The sequence below is a fragment of the Zootoca vivipara genome, chromosome 16 (genome assembly GCF_963506605.1).
Source record: "Zootoca vivipara chromosome 16, rZooViv1.1, whole genome shotgun sequence".
Taxonomy (NCBI): Eukaryota; Metazoa; Chordata; class Lepidosauria; order Squamata; family Lacertidae; genus Zootoca; species Zootoca vivipara.
The window spans coordinates 22,301,924-22,320,737 of NC_083291.1; the positions used below are offsets into that span (position 1 = coordinate 22,301,924).

The following is an 18,814-nucleotide window of genomic DNA, read 5'->3' on the forward strand; positions in this document are numbered from 1 at the left end:
TAATCCTTTAGAGAAGACGGGCGGGGTATAAATAAATTATTATTATTATTATTATTATTATTATTATTATTATTATTATTATTATTAACTCTTCTACATTCCGACCCCCACCACAGCTGTGCGTGTGTATATTTCCTCTCAATGTAGGATTTCACCTCATCGGATGAAACGGACTCTGCGGAAAGCTTTTTTCTTGTTTTCAGCAGCAGCAGTTTGCGACAACATAATATCATAAGTACTGATTAAGTTAACGTCTGTGATGAGAGAGGATGGAAACGGTTGCCTCTAATCTGAACCGAAATATAACCGAGCAGTTCCATGCTGAAATTTCCCTTTATTGTCTGGAGATGGGTTCCTATACATAAAAGCTCGAAAGCAATTTCCATTGATTGAATTCAACGCGTATTTCTTATTTCCACTCTGGAGGTGTGCGGGGTGGGGGTGGTACGTGGTAGCGTGATGCCCCCACACTGGTGTGGCAGAAGAGGATAGCAAGTGTGGCGGGAAGATTCAAGGGCAATCAAACAAATATCTAAAACATTTCACTGTAGCATAGTACCAGAACTTTTTTTTTTTTATTGCAGAATGTGGATTGGCATCTTTTCAGAACGAGAGCAAGGGCATCGAGTGGTACTGACAACAATCCTAGTTGCGTTTTCCAATGTATTTATTACCGATGGGGGGGGGGGGAATCGGTGTGGTGCGAGCAAATTTTCATTCTGAAAGTGTGACGCAGAGGGGGGGGAGTGTAAAGGAACCCGGAATTCAATAAACCTCGGGAGTCTACAGTCATAAGTCTATGCGGGTCGTATGAGGGGAATGACCGCGGAAGCGGATGTGTGCAGCGGAGGTGGCTGGGCGGAAGTGGCGGCTTGTTGCTGTGCGCCTGGGTTTGGAGTTCTCCGGGTGGCGACGGGCAGTTAGTTCATCATGTCGATCGAAATCGAGTCTTCGGAGTAAGTTCCCTGACTGGGCTCGGGGAGCGGGGAGCAGGCGGGGTTGCTGGGTTGCTCTTGTTCCCTTTGCCGCCAGGCCCCTTCCGTGCTCCGCGCTCGTGCCTTTGTCCTCTCCTGGCAGATCCATTTCTTGCTCGTGCCAGTCGGTGCCAGCTTAAAACATCCCCCGCTCCCGGGTTGCCGAGGGACCTTCTTCGTAGCCTTGTTGCAGTTGCTGGTACTTGCGGGTGCGTTTGCGCTGAGGCCACACACACAGTACTGCATGGGGTTGGACTAGATGACCCTCGTGGTCTCTTAGGGACGCGGGTGCCGCTATGGTCTAACCCCAGTGCCGGATTTACGTATAAGCTAAACAAGCTATAGTTTAGGGCCCCACTCTCTTGCCCACCCCCCGGAAAAAATCCCACTATTAATATACTTCTTAATTGTATATCAGTTCAACAATTACTTTGATAAAATACATATTTTGTTATGTGCAAATGGCTTTAGATACCTATTAGGTCCATAAATTAACATATAGCATATATTCAACACAAAAAATAGCGACAATATGTCGTTGACAAAGGACAACTGGACATATAAAGGGCCCCATTACCTTCAGTAGCTTAGGGCCTCATCAAACCTAAATCCGGCCCTGTCTAAACCACTGAGCCCCTTGGGCTTGCCAATCGGTCAGCGGTTTGAATCCCCGCAACGGGGTGAGCTCCCGTTGCTCTGTCCCAGCTTCTGCCAACCTAGCAGTTCGAAAGTACACCAGTAAAAAGGTAAAGGGACCCCTGACCATTAGGTCCAGTCGTGGCCGGCTCTGAGGTTGCGACGCTCCTCTCACTTTATTGGCTGAGGGAGCCGGCGTACAGCTTCCAGGTCATGTGGCCAGCATGACAAGGCCGCTTCTGGCGAACCAGAGCAGCACACGGAAATGCTGTTTACCTATTTATCTACTTGCACTTTGACGTGCTTTCGAACTGCTAGGTTGGCAGGAGCTGGGACCGAGCAACGGGAGCTCACCCCGTCGCGGGGATTCGAACCACCGACCTTCTGATCGGCAAGCCCTAGGCTCTGTGGTTTAACCCACAGCACCACCCGCGTCCCATAGTCGCCTTTGACTGGCTTAACTGTCCAGGGGTCCTTTACCTTTGTTGCCTTTGACTGGCTTAACTGTCTAGAGGTCCTTTAGCTTTTTTTTTTTACTGTGGCCCCTTCAACTCTACAGTTCTATGGCTTCACTCTCCCCCAAAGTGATATACTGCATGTGTGTCGTTTTGTGGGTGGTGATAAACCCTTGGCGCTCGAAATCGGGCCACATGCCTGATTTTGAAAACTTCCACGTGCCTCTATCTGTCTGCTCGCTATAAAGGGGTATATGTTACAGGTGATGTGTATGCTCAAAAAGCAGGAGCTGGGCTGTCCCCCCCCCCTTCTCACACTTTTTTCCCTCTGGGCTACACTTTCAGAATTTGCTCATGCCACGCTGGGTTTTTTATCAATAAGAAATACACAGGAAAACGAAAAGAAACAGCTATCACTGTTCTATGTTATAAAACACAGCTATTTAGTAATGGCCACCTCTCCTGCCACACAGCACAGTTTTTGAGAACCGCTGGTTTAGGGTCTCATTGCCTGGTGGGCAGTCTGTGTGGGAAGACATCCTGGCGGCGGGTGGGGTTGAAACCAGCAGGGGCAAGTGCATAACTCTACAACACATCCCTTATTGAGGACACTTGGGGGAACATTCTTGGTATTACAGTTGTAAATTTAGGTGAAATTTGAGGTAGGTTTTGTTCTTAGTTATGTTTCCAACATGGTCATCAGTTACTGGAACTATTATGTATACCCTATTCCCCCCCCCCCGTGTATAACACCCCCAAGTATAATAATAATAATAATAATAATAATAATAATAATAATAATAATAATAATAATAATTTATTTATACCCCGCCCATCTGGCCGGGTTCCCCCAGCCACTCTGGGCGGCTTCCAACAAAACATTAAAATAGAGAAATCCATCAAACATTAAAAGCTTCCCTAAAGACAACCCCTATTTTGGGGGGCCGCAACAAAAAAATTTCCCAAAGTTGTTGAGCTTTTTACAAATACATATACATTTTACAAATACATATATAATAAACGCATATCCATATTTCAATTCTTATTCTTTTCTAATTGACTACCTTCATGCTCAACACAGGTCTAATTCCATATTTGGTAAACTGTTTCTTATTTCCTTTTCCCTACTTTTCTCTATATTTTATACTTTTACACCATATTTTGTTTTGCAAAAAATACTCAAAGCAAGTCCAGGTATTGATTTTAGGACACTGCTTTTTTAGATAATCTCTATATTTCCCCCATTCTTTTTGGAATTTTTGTTTAGATTGTCCCCTAATTGTATCCGTCATTTTGGCCAATTCAAGGTAATCAAATAATTTATCTTGCCACTCTTTTTTTGTTGGTACTATCTCTTTTTCCCCAATTTTTTGCAATTAAGATTCTTGCTCCCGATGTTGCACACAGGAATATTCTCTTATTTTCACTTGCAATGTCGGAGTCTAATATGCCTAGCAGGAAAGTTTCTGGTGTTGTTTTTTTTTTAATAAAGGTTTGTTTAAATGTTTTCTTCAGCTCTTCATATATCATATCCCAGAAGCTCTTAATTTTATTACAGGTCCACCACATGTGTAGCAGCATCCCCTCTGCTTTATTACACCACCCAACACATTTTGGATTTTGTTTTTATACATTTTGAATATTTTGCTAGGTGTTATGTACCATCTAGAAAACATCTTTAGAAAATTTTCCTTTATGGCGTCGCAAGCTGTAAATCTCCCATTCTCATTCCATAATTTTCCCCATGGTGATCATTGTGGGGTCTTCTAAGTCCTGAGTGCACCTCTTAGCTTTGAAACAGGATCTGATAAGTTTGGGGAAATGGATTGCTTATGCATTGGCTGCTGTATATCTCCCCTCATTGCTCTGTATATGCTCTAGCGAACTGCATACACACACAAAATTAATTGCTCCTCCTGTTTATTTTGCTCAGTGTTATCCGACTGATTATGCAGTACCTGAAGGAGAACAGTTTGCACCGTGCCTTGGCCACTCTACAGGAAGAGACCACCGTGTCACTGAACACAGTGGACAGCATTGAGAGTTTTGTTGCAGATATTAACAGTGGCCATTGGGACACAGTGCTGCAGGCAATACAGTCATTAAAACTACCAGATAAAACCCTTATTGATCTGTATGAGCAGGTAAGCATGCTTTCTGCAGTAATATTTGTTCATGTCTGATAGCACCTTTATCATTCACCAGAAAATAAATGGTTTGTCTCTTTTTCTCTGTAGCTTTGCATTTATAGTGTTATCTCTGTGAAGATGTAATGGGTTCCTATTAGGTCTGAGGACAGTTGGACCAAATTTTTCTGATGTTTACTTTTTTTTTACACTAATATATTTCGCAAGGAAATACACCGCAAGTTCATTAAAAAGTTAAGCATTTAAAATACATGTATTGAAAAATAACAGTGGCATTAAAATGCTGTTAGATTCTCAGTTTTTAAAAGGCTGTCAGAATAAATAATTATTCACCTGTCTTCTAGAGGTATGGTGGCTCATAAGGGTACTATTTCTGCTTCTACTAAATACCAACCAAACCGTAGATGAAGAGTATATCTAGAACTGATTCCTATCATCACATGCTGATGAGAATATTATAGCTTCAAATTCTGTTGTTTCCACATCAGTGTCGTTGGTGCCTGTGGTGAAGGGAAGGTATCTGTACTCTTGCCTGTAATTCAAAAAACTAGCCTCATATCATAAATGGAGTCTCATAAAGTGAGACTAGGATGCTGGAAGCGTATTAATCGGGTGCTTGATGTATTCAGGTGGGGTTTAGGGTTGACTCTCCTAGTATCAGTTGAATAATTATTGTCATAATAAAGGCCAGCTGAGCAAGATATGGATTTAGGTTCTCTGAACTGCAGCGTTCACTTCTCCATTTCCGAAACCTGCATCATGCTGTACTTAAGAAGAGTTTGGATTTGATATCCCGCTTTATCACTACCCAAAGGAGTCTCAAAGCGGCTAACAATCTCCTTTCCCTTCCTCCCCCACAACAAACACTCTGTGAGGTGAGTGGGGCTGAGAGACTTCAGAGAAGTGTGACTAGCCCAAGGTCACCCAGCAGCTGCATGTGGAGGAGCGGAGACGCGAACCCGGTTCACCAGATTACGAGTCTACCGCTCTTAACCACTACACCAGACTGGCTCATTTAAGCTGCCTGAAACTTTGATCTTCTGTTTGTGTGGCTTGCTCTTACACTGAATACGCTAATGCTGTTTACTAATGCTATTTTTCTTCTGATGTTTCAGGTAGTTTTGGAGTTGATAGAGCTTCGTGAATTGGGGGCTGCCAGGTCTCTCCTGAGACAAACTGACCCGATGATCATGCTAAAACAGACCCAGCCAGAGCGTTACATCCACCTTGAAAACCTTTTGGCCAGGTCCTATTTTGATCCTCGTGAGGTATACCTATACTAATCAAAAATCTATCTTTATATGTGTGTTATATAGTGGGCTCTCCCGGCTCTCCCTCATTGAAAGTCTTTGGACAGAGACTGGACAGCCATCTGCTGCGAATGCTGTAGCTCTTGGTTGCCTGCAGTGAGCAGGGCATTAGACTAGTTAGCCTCCAAGGCCCCCTCCAATTTTAGGATGTTCATATGGATTAGGAATTCCATCAGAAGTGATGCCTAATGTTCCCAGCAATTTCCTTTTTTGTTTAAGTGGCATGCGAGTGTTGGGTTGGTACCATCAGGCTTCATTTGGGGTTTCTCTACCTCTCTTTTAAATCGGAACCAGTGAAGAGGGTGAAGGTCCTGTGTGAGTGTCTGGAGGCAGTTGGAGGATGGATGGCAGCTAACAGATTGAGGTTGAATCCTGACAAGACAGAAGTACTGTTTCTAGGGGACAGGGTGGGCGGGTGTAGGGGACTCCCTGGTCCTGAATGGGGTAACTGTGCCTCTGAAGGACCAGGCGCACAGCCTGGGAGTCATTTTGGACTCACAGCTGTCAGCTGTCTACCAGCTCCATTTGGTACGCAGGCTGAGACCCTACCTGCCCGTGGACTGTCTCGCCAGAGTGGTGCATGCTCTGGTTATCTCCCGCTTGGACTACTGCAATGCACTCTACATGGGGCTGCCTTTGAAGGTGACTCAGAAACTACAACCAATCCAGAATGCGGCAGCTAGACTGGTGACTGGGAGTGGCCACCAAGACCACATAACACCAGTCCTGAAAGACCTACATTGGCTCCCAGTACGTTTCTGAGCACAATTCAAAGTGTTGGTGCTGACCTTGAAAGCCCTAAACGGCCTCGGCCCAGTATACCTGAAGGAGCGTCTCCACCCCCATCATTCTGCCCGGACACTGAGATCCAGTGCCGAGGGCCTTCTGGCGGTTCCCTCACTGCAAAGTTTCAGGGAACCAGACAGAGGGCCTTCTCAGTAGTGGCGCCCGCCCTGTGGAACACCCTCCCATCAGATGTCAAAGAAATAAACAACTATTGGACTTTTAGAAGACATCTGAAGGCAGCCTTGTTTAGGGAAACTTTTAATATTGAATAAATCATTGTATTTTAATACTCTGCTGGAAGCTGCCCAGAGTGGCTGGGGGAACCCAGCCAGATGGGTGGGATATAAATAATAAATTATTAATTAATTTATTATTATTATTATTATTATTATTATTATTATTATTATTATTGGTGGGTTGTGGACTTGTGGAAACATTCTTCCCTTTTGTTTGCTGTGCTCCAAATGATGCCTTCCACTCCCTGCTTTTCTGGTCTAAGTTTATGGGAGATGGAAGCAGCACAAATCTCTGCTTTGCCTTAATGAGCAAAACAGATTGATAGCTATTGGATAAGTAGTTTTACTTCATTCAAACTGGGAAGGGTCTTACCTTTTTTTAGAACAGTTGCTCCTACCAAGTTCCTTCAAGCCCTGAAAACTAAACTGAGGTATTACCTTGTTCTACGCTAGGCATACCCAGATGGGAGCAGCAAAGAGAAGCGGAGAGCTGCTATTGCCCAAGCCTTGGCTGGTGAAGTCAGTGTTGTGCCTCCATCTCGTCTTATGGCATTGCTGGGACAGGTATTTCCCCCCCTCTACTGAGACTTACCTTGTATGAAACTGAAAATAGAGATTCCTTATTCATGAACTGCTGAAAGGTATACAATTAAATACATTTTGTTATCGTAAAACCACAGCCTTCCACTTCACATTTCAAATGATTCTTTTCATGGGACGGATTGAATAAAACAGCCTCCATAACAAATCTATGTTCACAGACCCTTCTGCAGTGTAGGTGGGTGATCATAGTCAAGTTCTTACCACTAAGGAAAGGTCACAGCTGACGTTTGAGATGCAACTTCCCAATGTTAGGAATATCAATGTAAGGATTATCATTTTAAAAGTTACCAAGATCTGTGCTTTAATCCTCTGATTTCTCAGGCACTGAAATGGCAACAGCATCAAGGACTCCTTCCTCCTGGTATGACAATTGATTTGTTCCGAGGCAAAGCAGCTGTCAAAGATGTTGAAGAGGAAAAGTTCCCCACACAACTGAGTAGGCATATTAAGGTGAGTCCCTAATTACCACTTGCGAGGAATGGGACGGGTTCTTCTAGAATTGTTGGCATCCATCTGTCTCAAGAGACAATGGAGTGCGTCTCCAGGGGTGAAGTCAAACCACCGCCTTAGCAGCACCGAAGTGACTTCCCCGGGGCACAAGCCTGGAGTTCATTTAAATAACATATCAAGGATACAGTACCTTGGTTTTCAAACAGCTTAGTTCTCGAATGTTTTGGCTCCCGAATGCCGCAAACCCGGAAGTGGCTGTTCTGGTTTGTGAACTGTTTTTTGGAAGCCGAACGTCCAAAGGTGCTTCTGCGGCTTCCGATGGGCTGCAGGAGCTTCTTGCAGTTACATTCAAGATTGCTGACAGCTCTTGACTTTCAATCCCCTACATTTTAGTCATTAGTAATAGTACCAGTTTTGAAATCCTCCTTGCATGCCCGTAAGCTCTGAAAAGCACATTTTCTCTCATTGATGCCAATTTATATATATATATCTTGCAGATTCTGTTGCATGAAATGCAAAATAGATGTATCTTTTCATCTGGCTTTTGAGTCATATTGAACTTGGGCTGGATCTAGACACATTCAAAAAAACATGTTTCAGGAAAACACGTTGTAAACCTCATAACGGGAAATCACGTTGCCAAAGACGGATCTCTACATTGCCATCTGCTGACAGTGTTATAATGCATTTTAAACGCTTTTTAAAAAACCTAATGTAGCTGAGTTCTTTGTTTGAATACCTGCTATATTTAAACACACAAGCAAGTTGATGAACACATTTGTAGCCTTTCTCATTGTTATATTTGTAGCTGATATTGGACTAGAAATCAACTGAGATCACTGGATGAAATAATCATTTTAACTGAAACTGTTTTTGGAATATGTGTGTGTGTATATATATATAGTCCAGTAGCACCTTAGAGACCAATTAAGTTTGTTCTTAGTATAAGCTTTTGTGTGCATGCACACTTCTTCAGATACATGCACACGAAAGCTTATACCAAGAACAGACTTAGTTGGTCTCTAAGGTTCTGTGTTACTGGACAATTTAGACTGCGTCAGACCAACACGGCTACCTACCTGTTTTTAGAATGTTTTAACTGTTTCAGAATGCTTTTTTTTGTGTGACTGTGTTTGCTTCCCTGGGCTACTTCGAGAGGAAAGACAGGATATAAATCAGATCATTAAACTAAAATGATTAGATTAAGCTAAATTAAAGATGCATTTTTGACTCACTTGCATACCAGACATGTACACAAGAATGCTAAGGGGGTATGTTATGTTTCTTGCTCAAAATGGCATCCAGTGGTGATTGATTCCTTCCATCCACCTGTAGAAGGAGAATATAAAATAGATTTTTTATGATGAAAGTAACTTTTTCTTTGGCTAGGTTGAAAGCCATGAACCAAAGCATATACATAGTAATTGGGTTCAATCCAGATTTGCCCCTCTGCTAGCACCAAGCTCCAGCCCCCCGAGATCCAGCAGAGGCTTCCTGCTAGAGAAAGGGGGTCAGACAATCTTCCCCCAATTCTCTCACACTACCTCTTACTTGTTCCTACTCTCAGAGCAGCTTTTCAGGGCACTGCAGGGAGAAGAAGGAATTGGGAAAAATGACCTCTCTGCTCCATTTCTCCAGCGGGAGCTCTATCCAACCTATTGTAGTTCAGTTTCTGGAAGTGAACACCAATTACGCTTTCATATATATTTCATATTAAATTGGTACAACATCTGTATGCTGCAAGCATTGTGGATACTTTTCCTCATTCAAAAAGAGATGGGCATTTAAAAAATATCCACAGAGTTTGAGTACTTGATGTGATGTGAGGGCTGAGGATTTATCATTATTTAGTCTAGGATAGTATCCTATTCAGTGTCAGAGGGTTATTTACGAATGACTCGACAACTGAATTTTTCGACTTACGAATGGGGGTAATGGGCGCGCGCTTATGAATGTCTCGACATCCGGGGAAAAACCCACGGCGGTTTTAGATAGGGATTTTTCGACTTACGAATTTTTAGATAGGGTTGCTTCAACTTACAAATTTTTTCGTTTCCAATGCATTCCTATGGGAAATTGCGTTTCCAATGGCATTTTTCGACTTCCGAATTTTTCGACTTCCGAAGGTGCCTTCGGAATGGATTAAATTCGTAAGTCGAGGCACCACTGTATATGAAATTGGCATTGCGTGAAATCCTTCTTTTTGTTCCCTTAAAACAGTTTGGCCAGAAGTCTCATGTGGAGTGTGCTCGATTTTCCCCAGATGGTCAATATCTAGTCACTGGCTCTGTTGATGGGTTCATTGAAGTATGGAACTTCACCACCGGCAAAATCAGGAAGGTAAAACATCGCATGTCCTTTCAAGTGGATTGTTCAGTACAGTACATAGTTTGTGTTCTGACAGTAAAGCCCTTAGCGTGCACTCATTTAACTTGTGCACATTCAGATTTAGACAATGAAATAAATCAAGGAAGGGGGCAAGATTCTGCAGGAAATTACTTTGGCAATCCCACCCACCATTGAACCCAGTGGGCTTTGACTATCTACGATTTTGGCATTAGGAGTGAGCCCCAGAACATAACCCCCATGTAAGTTGAGGGCCTACTGTACTAAATTCAGGTAAATAAGCAAAATTTATGATTTGTGTAGTTTCCCCAATGGAACTGGAGTGTAAATGGGAACTCTGAATGCACAGTGCATTTGAATTTTATAACAATACCAATTTGACACTTGTCAACATCATTTTCAAGATCGAGCAACTTGTTCAAGGTCCCAGGGCAATTTGAAATACAACACTAAAAACATTAAAAACTTAAAATTACAAGAAAAATGGAATCACAAAAAATAGGGTGGGTTCTGAAAATATAGGTCTCAAGTGACAAAGATGTATGTAGGCTTCCAAACCAAGTGTTTTTGGGACTCCTGCTTTTACCATATAACACCTAGTGCTAGATTTGGTAGACTTAATCTTGATTTAATAGATGCTGGAGCCTGAATCGTCCCAGAATTGTCCCCAGCATCTTCTATTATAAAGAATCATGTGGCAGACCTAAGAAAGGCTTCTAACTTTGAGCTCCACTGCTAGACACATTAGTAAGGTAAAGGTAAAGGACCCCTGGACAGTTAAGTCGAGTCAGAAGCGACTATGGGGTTGCGGCACTCTTCTCACTTCAACTAAGGGAGCCGGTGTTTGTCCACAGACTGCTTTCTGGGTCATGTAGCCAGCATGGCTAAACCGCGTCTGGCGCAATGGGACACCGTGACGGATTCGAACTGTCGACCTTCTGATCAGCAAGCCCAGGAGGCTCAGTGGTTAGACCACAGCGCCATTAGACAGTACTGTTTAGATCAGGGGTCCCCAAACTACGGCCCCCGGGCCGGATGCGGCCCAATCGGCCTCCCAATCCGGCCCGCGACGACCCCCGCCGCCCGCTGCCGCCGCCCGCTCTTACGGCGCGCGGCGCGGCGACGGACAGAAAAATGGGCAAAAAATCGCCGAAAATCCATTTTGCGCATGCGTATGGGCCTCTCCCGACCCAGAAGAGGTCATTTCCGATGCACTTCCGGGTCGGGGGAGGCCCATACGCATGCGCACAAGCGATTTTCGGCGATTTTCCCCCCCGCCCGTGTGCGTGTGCGCATGCGCACGGGCGCGCACTCCCCCGCCCTCCGGCCCGCTGCGCGCGCACTCCCCTGCCCTCCGGCCCACCGCGCGGTCGGCGCGGCGGGCACCGGCCCACTGCGCGGTAAGTCTGGGGACCCCTGGTTTAGATGAATAAGTCGGCTCCTTTGGTATGACTCTTATACACATTGCTGTTCCCAGTGGCTCTTGTTTCACCTTCAGTGACTGATCCTTTGTTCATTACTTCATTTAGGATCTGAAGTACCAAGCTCAGGATAACTTTATGATGATGGATGATGCGGTTCTATGCATGTGTTTCAGTAGGGATACGGAAATGCTAGCAACCGGAGCACAGGATGGGAAGATCAAGGTATGCAATTTGGGGAATGAGAGGACAGAAAACTGATCCAGAGAGGTGATCTTAAGCCATGCTTCCTAAACTTCTGAGAGCCGAGGCCTACTTCTTTCTGAATTAAAACAAGATTTACTGTTATACCCAGGAAGGGTAAGATTGGTCTAGTGCAGGGGTCCGCAAACTAAGGCCCACGGGACGGATCAGGCCTAATGACTGTCTGTGGATCGGTGTGGGGATTCTGTTCGTTTGGGCTGCGCCATTTCCCCCCCCCCCCACGCCATTCCATTCCCCCTCATCTCCCCCCCACACTCACTGCGGCGGTGGCGCCTCTTAACCTCCCTCCTCCTGGCTTCTCCCCACCCTGCCTAGAGGAGGAAGGGGGCTGGGCTGAGCTGGCTGAGTGCCATTTTAAGCAGCCCCTCTCCGGAGCCAGCCCTTTCGCGCCGCTCATCTTCCTGCCACCGCCACTACCCTGGGGCTCCTGTAGGTGGGAGAAGCAGCAGCAGCGGTGGCGGCGGCGGCAGCCTCAGGGAAGGTAAGCGCAGCAGGTGGGGCGGAGGACTACTTGCCCCCCTCGCCTCTTCTTCCAGCTCCACCCCCCAGTGCCACTTCTTTGGCCCGCCACAAGGTCTGAGGGACAGTGGACCCGCCCGTGGGTAAAGTTTTTGCCTACCCCTGGTCTAGTGTCTCTGCAGTCTTTTTCCTGATTGGAAGGCTTGTAGGTAGGGAACTGTGCCTCATGAAGGTACATTACAGACAGCTCCCTTGAGGGAAAGTGTTATTCTGCTGCTTCTCTGCATCAGGAATCATCAAACAATTTTATCACAACTGACAGAGAGGCATAGCAGAATTACTTACCTTCTCACTCCACAGACGCTGATTTGAAAGGAGGCAAGGCCTTTACAGTAACTCATGCAAAAATGCCAGGGGCAGCTTCCTCTATGGGTAAGAATGTGGGGTTCACAATAGTCTGTCTGTCTGGTTGTGATTCTCTTGCAGACCACAGTTTCATTATGCAGTTACAGACCCAGTAAGAACAAATTTAAACATCCAAATCATGCAGGTTCTAACATACAAGAGGTTAAAATAGGTGGGTTGTATATAAACTAGGGACAGAAACAATGATACACTGAAATTAACAGAATTCTTTTACACGTCTTGTTATAAGAAAAATAAAAATCAGCAGGATCTTCTCATGTTTTTATAACAGTCAATAACAAGAAATTCCAACTAGCCTGAAGTTGGTGGTTTTCCAGGGACAGAAATAAATTGCACATGGTTTTCTATTTCACTCTCCTGTACCCAGGTTTGGAAGATTCAGAGTGGGCAGTGTCTGAGGCGATTCGAAAGAGCACACAGCAAAGGTGTTACCTGCCTGAGTTTTTCAAAGGACAGCAGTCAGATTCTTAGTGCCTCTTTTGACCAGACAATCAGGTACGTTTCATTTTTGCTGAGTTTTGCTATTCAGCCTTACTTGGTTGAGCGATATTGATACAGCTTGTATTCTCTGGCAGGATTCATGGCTTGAAGTCTGGCAAGACTCTCAAAGAATTCCGTGGTCATTCGTCATTTGTTAACGAAGCCACATTTACACAGGATGGGCATTACATTATCAGCGCATCTTCGGATGGCACTGTGAAGGTAAGATCAGCCTACTGGCCTTTGGTAGTTGTTTATTTTGCTTGGTTAGCCAAAGTGTTTGCTCATTTCACTTTTTGTAAAGAGAATTCTCACCAGCTTGGATTGCGGAAGTAAAACATACATTTAATACTTTCTGTATCACAAGTCTTCTCCGACTGTTGCAGCTTCTTAAAATATTATAGACTAGCATTTCTCTGAAGGGATTCCATAGCTGGAGCCAAACTGTTTTGTGGAAGCATTGTATACCGGTATACTTATTTGATTAATCAACTGTTTAGTAGGTTGTATTTTTTTGCTTGTTTTAAATACCAGACTTGACCTTCAGTACCAGACCTTAACCACCAATTATGGACTGGCTTTTTAAAATAAAAAAGTAGACCATCATCGTTACTTTAAACTAGTAAAACCAAAAGATCAGTGCAATTCTGAAAAGTTTAATCTGCTACCATGATTCATAATGGCATCCAACTGTATCAAAACACAAACGAAAACCTCCTTGATTGCAGGAACCACCATGCAAATTTGGTTATATTTTAAGAAGTGTCCACGTGCATATCAAACAAGCAACTTTCCGAAATAGATAATACATTTATATGTCTATGTTTTGAAGGGATGTGGTCCTCTCTGTATTGTGAAGCATTACTATCACTCTGCAGAACTGGGATTCCATTTCTTGGCATGCTGCTAAGGTGTGACAGAACTCTGGAGCCGGGCTTATATATATATTACATGACTGTACTGATCTTTTCTCCTTTGTTCTGTTTCCCAGGTTTGGAATATGAAGACTACAGAGTGTTGTAACACTTTCAAATCACTCGGCAGCACAGCTGGGACAGACATCACCGTCAACAGTGTGGTTTTGCTGCCTAAGAATCCGGAACACTTTGTTGTTTGTAACAGATCAAATACAGTTGTCATTATGAACATGCAGGGGCAGGTATGTTATCAGAGGGCAATAGATTTGAAATGACTGGGAACACATCCTCTTGGATTTGGGAAGATTCTGTTTCTTTAGTGCAGATTCCTTCACTTCTCCCTTTCTAAATGATTTGTGGGGCTGTTTGTAAGTCATTGTGACTAAATAGGATTCTGGACTTGATAAGTCTGATATTGTGGACTCCAAAAGTAACAATTGTAAGCCTTGTTCTCATTAGCATTCTCAGCACTGCTCAAGCAGAGATTGTGGGATGGATCCCTGAGGGTTATGCTGCTTCTGTTTCCCCTTAGGTCTAATTATGTGTTGTTTGATCTATGGGATCCTTCGGTATATTTCAAGCAATTCACTCACCCAACAAATGCGCAGCTGATTTAAATGCCAATATATATTGACTTTGTAGATTGTGAGAAGCTTCAGCTCTGGTAAGAGGGAAGGTGGTGACTTTGTCTGCTGTGCCCTTTCTCCACGAGGCGAGTGGATCTACTGTGTGGGTGAAGACTTTGTGCTGTACTGTTTCAGCACAGTGACTGGCAAGCTGGAGAGAACATTGACGGTGAGTAACAGAGACGGCAGCCTGTGCGTCTTTGTAAACACCTTACAAAGTGCTGGGTATGGCCTGATCCCAGTTTGGATGTTGTAATGTTACCGCAAGCAGGTGAGACCTTCTATCTCAGGGAACTTGTCTCAAAGAAAGGTTTAGTCCCCCTACACTTGATCTTAGCTAAAAGACTGAGAAACGGTTTGCATAAAGTAATACATTTAAAACAAGTGTATTTTCAGTCCAAGGCCAAACCATTGGCCAGAGGCATGTGCTGTAGCTGCTGTGTAACTGCTCCCGAAAACATCTCCCCCTGCCATAACATTTAGTAGTGCAAAATTCATGACAGGCCGCAGAGCATTTTCTCACGTCGGCTATCTTTTTGGCTGCAGCTAATGGAGATCATGCGGCATTCCCCGTTTTTTAATCATTCAGGGGAGAAAAGGATCCTAACGATGATCCTTTAGCATTACTTGCGAATGTTCGAAGCATGTCAAGAATATTGTCTCAGTAGTCCATACAACACCCCTTGTTAAGTACATAGGTTTTATTATCCCCATTTTTGTTGGTGGGTGATGGGGATTGAGAGTCCCTATTAAGCACATTGCAGAGAGGAGTTGAACTGGAGATTTCCTTGCTTTTAATTTACTGTGATGCAAATCTCAACCATGCTTCCACAAGCGGAAGGGCTCCTTCCACTCACAGAGAGGGAGGAGATCCAGTAGAGAATCTCACCAGCAGCAGGGGCGACCCAGTTTTTGCCGATGTGCCTGAAGCTCTCTTCACACCTCTCATGCTGTCCCAGAGGCTCCACCTTGGTACACTGTAGGCTAGGAAGCCAGAAACTGAAAAGCAGGTGAAAATGCTTAAATCAGGGGGCGGGGAACCCCCACTCTGCAGAGGTATCTCTTCTGGCCTGTGGAGCCTCTCCTCTTTGATCCCACCATTACTCCTCTGTTTTTTGCCAGCTGTCAGGGAGGGGGATTTTCTTCCTCCCCAGCCAGCAGGGAAATGTAGCAAATTGCAGGTGTTTGACCATCAGTTCTTGTTGGTACCCTCTTAGCGGGGGGGGGGGGGGGGGAATAGGAGGGCTTTTGTCCCTTGCCTCCACTGTGATCCCAGTTCACACAAGACAGCCTATAGCTGTAGTTTGCATTGCAACAAGATCCACTGTTTGATCCAACGGTCTGGGGATTGTGGCGGGGGTGGAGATTCTAATGCAAATTGCAAGGGCTGGCCAATCTGGATGAGGACAACTGAGTGGGGGAGAGGGGTAATGGATTAAAGAGAGGCTTCCTAGCACCACAAGCTACTGGGGAAAACCTTGCATTGAAATTTTTGGGATGTGTTTCCTGTAAGAGACAGAGTGTGGCTGCCTTCCTGAATAATGCCCATCTATATGCATTTTATGCTGTGGGGTGGAGTGGGGGGGGGCAGGGGAATGGCTGCACCTCTGCTGGCAAGCAGGCCCTGACATATTACCATAAGGGAATGTTTCCTGACTCCTGCTCTAAAGTCTTCTCAAACACTTTCCTAAACACCACTGCTGTTTAGTCTCCTCCCCTGAATTGCATCCTCAGCCCTAGTATATCATTTTCCTCAATTCCCCGTATTAGTCACCTCTGTATCGTCCTCTTCTATGGCAAGGATGGGGAATCCCAGGCCTGGGGGTGGAATGCGGCCCTCGAGGCCTCTCTTATGCGGCCCCAGAACTCTCTCCATGCCACACATCCTTCCTAGTCAACTCCATTCACCAGCCCTGTTTTGCATCCTCCTTGAGGGCTTTTACTTGGCTGGAATGCATCCTTGAACTCTGATGGTACTTGATGCTTGCCCAGGTAGAAGATGGAGAGAGGGATGTGTATGTAAATGTGTGTAGAAACTAGCCTACTGCACAAAAGTAAAATTCCATTCATTTCTCTACCTCCTTCTGCCTCTTGCTCCAGCCACCTCTGGCATGTAGCTCTCACAAGATTGTACAGAAGGGATTGAGGAGGTCTTGCACTGAAAAAGTTTCCCCACCCCTGCCTGCTCTGCGGCATCTCTGCTAGGTGGCTTATCCCATACTTTTCTTCTGCAAAGCTGTATAGATATGAACTACCTGGCAGACGACTTCTGATAAGCCTGCTTTAGAAGAACATTATCAAGCCTATATATTCCTCACTATGAGCTGGGCAGGATGTAGAAATTATTTCTGGGATAATGTTAATACTCCTTATGTCTTCACCCTAAATTACCACTTTATTGTATCTCAACTTTAAATCTTCTAGCAGGCTTGCAGATTTCGAGTTAAATTCTAAGAAAGATTTATTAACTTTCTTTTATACCCAGGTTCACGAAAAGGATGTTATTGGTATCGCTCACCATCCCCACCAGAACTTGATTGCTACCTATAGTGAAGATGGGCTGCTGAAACTCTGGAAACCATAAACTGATTTTTTAAATTCCCTCTAGTGCATGGAGATCTTGAATGCAATGGCAGTGTGTGTTGTGGGGTGGTTTTCAGTTCCTAGGAGGTCCAAAAGTTATCTCAGCTGAATATTAATTTCATAGTAAGATGTCCCAATAAATTTGTTTTTTGCAAATAAATGCAATAAATCCAGTTAGTAGAATATTTGCTAGTTGCTTGCCCCGGTGTAGCACTTTGCTGCAAAAAAATGAAAATCCTTTAAGATGTATTTCCTTTTTGCTGCTTTTTAGGGACATTAACCATAATTCAGTTTGTTTTAATTCAATGAATGTTAAATGTAAATATTGTTCTGGCTAAGGCAAAGTGAAGAAAAGCAAACATTTGGTGTTTCTGTGAAATTGATTTCATCAAAGTTCTGTTCCAACTATCCCTGTATTTTACTTACAGCACGGAAATAAGGCGTATTCTACTTAAAACAGACACATTTCTTGCCAAAGCTAAGCATTTTAAAATCCCATCAGTGTTAATGGACATGTTAAGAAGATAATACGGTCCATTAACAGGCATGGGGTTTCAAAGCATTTAACTTTGGCTGGGTAGTGGATAAATCTTCTGAACTTTTCAAAATGAATACCCGGTAACGTTCTTGTGGATTTTTCTGCTCTGGGTAATACATTTGACTTTATTCTCCTTTTAAAATATAGCTTTGTCTGGATTAGCTTAGAAAAGAGTTTTATAGATTTCTTTTTGCAATGTCCCAAAATATGTGTGAACTTCAGTCAATCTTGCTTATTGTCCTAGTAAATAAGCCTCATCTAGCTAGTGTCGGGCCTTGATCTGAAGCCACGTTGACTGATCAAACTTGTTCAGTGGTAATTTTCTGATTTCTAGACTTGTGTAGCTTTTATTTGGAGCCATTTGTTTGGTGGTACTTTATTTTTTAAGTGTGCCTATTCTACAATAAAGTATTACTACAAAAGCATCTGCCTTGTGTAGGGGGTCTAGCTTTTCTTTTTGAACTTGGGATTCTACTGTAAAGGCTGTTTTCCATCCCTGGGAATGGTCACTGACAGTTGCTTTTTTGAGTTGGGTCTCTTTGTACTTCACTGCAGTGCAAGCAGCCACTTAGCGTTCGAAATGTGATTAGGATCCTCACTTGATAACCTGCAGTTATCTGTTGCATGAACTAATTATGCATACAGACATTGAGGCTCTGTAACACTGTTGCATTGTGTGTAGTTTTAACCAAGGGTTGTCCTTTATAAAACAAAGCATTGAGCACATATCTGGCGCAATGGGACAGTGTGCCTGGCTGTTAACCAGCAGGTTGGTAGCTCCTGCCCACCCAGGGACAGCTGTGGGCAGGATTCCTGTATTGTGGGGGGGTTGGACTAGATGATCCTTGGGGTTCCTCCCAACTCTACAATTCTATCATGTTTTATTTGCTCTTGCTCCCAAGCGTTGGGAACCATAGAGCGGGTTCTCTTATACAATTCCTCTACAGCAGAGAGAAAAATAGTACAGCTTTGCTATATATCCAGCAGAGTGATATAAAACATGCTAATATTGCAGTGTTTTTGTGAAAATGCAGCCAGCCAAGCTCTTCTGGAGCAGATAGGACTACAACCCCCATAATTCCTTATCCCATTAGCTATGCTGGCTGGCATTTTTGCCTGTTTTGAATTGGCTTGGGGGAATGTTGTGTTTGTTCAAC

General features: G+C 44.0%; 1 protein-coding gene across 1 annotated transcript; it reads left to right on the forward strand.

Annotated features, from left to right (window-relative positions):
* Positions 1-825: 825 nt before the first annotated feature.
* SMU1 (SMU1 DNA replication regulator and spliceosomal factor) lies at positions 826-18,082 on the forward strand. Its single transcript, XM_035140896.2, has 12 exons — positions 826-956; positions 3,999-4,209; positions 5,328-5,480; positions 6,998-7,108; positions 7,469-7,597; positions 9,818-9,937; positions 11,473-11,589; positions 12,881-13,008; positions 13,089-13,215; positions 13,985-14,152; positions 14,553-14,705; positions 17,022-18,082. Exons 1-12 carry the CDS (start codon positions 931-933, stop codon positions 17,118-17,120), a joined length of 1,542 nt encoding a protein of 513 aa, XP_034996787.1. The 5' UTR covers positions 826-930; the 3' UTR covers positions 17,121-18,082.
* The last annotated feature ends 732 nt before the right edge of the window (positions 18,083-18,814 follow it).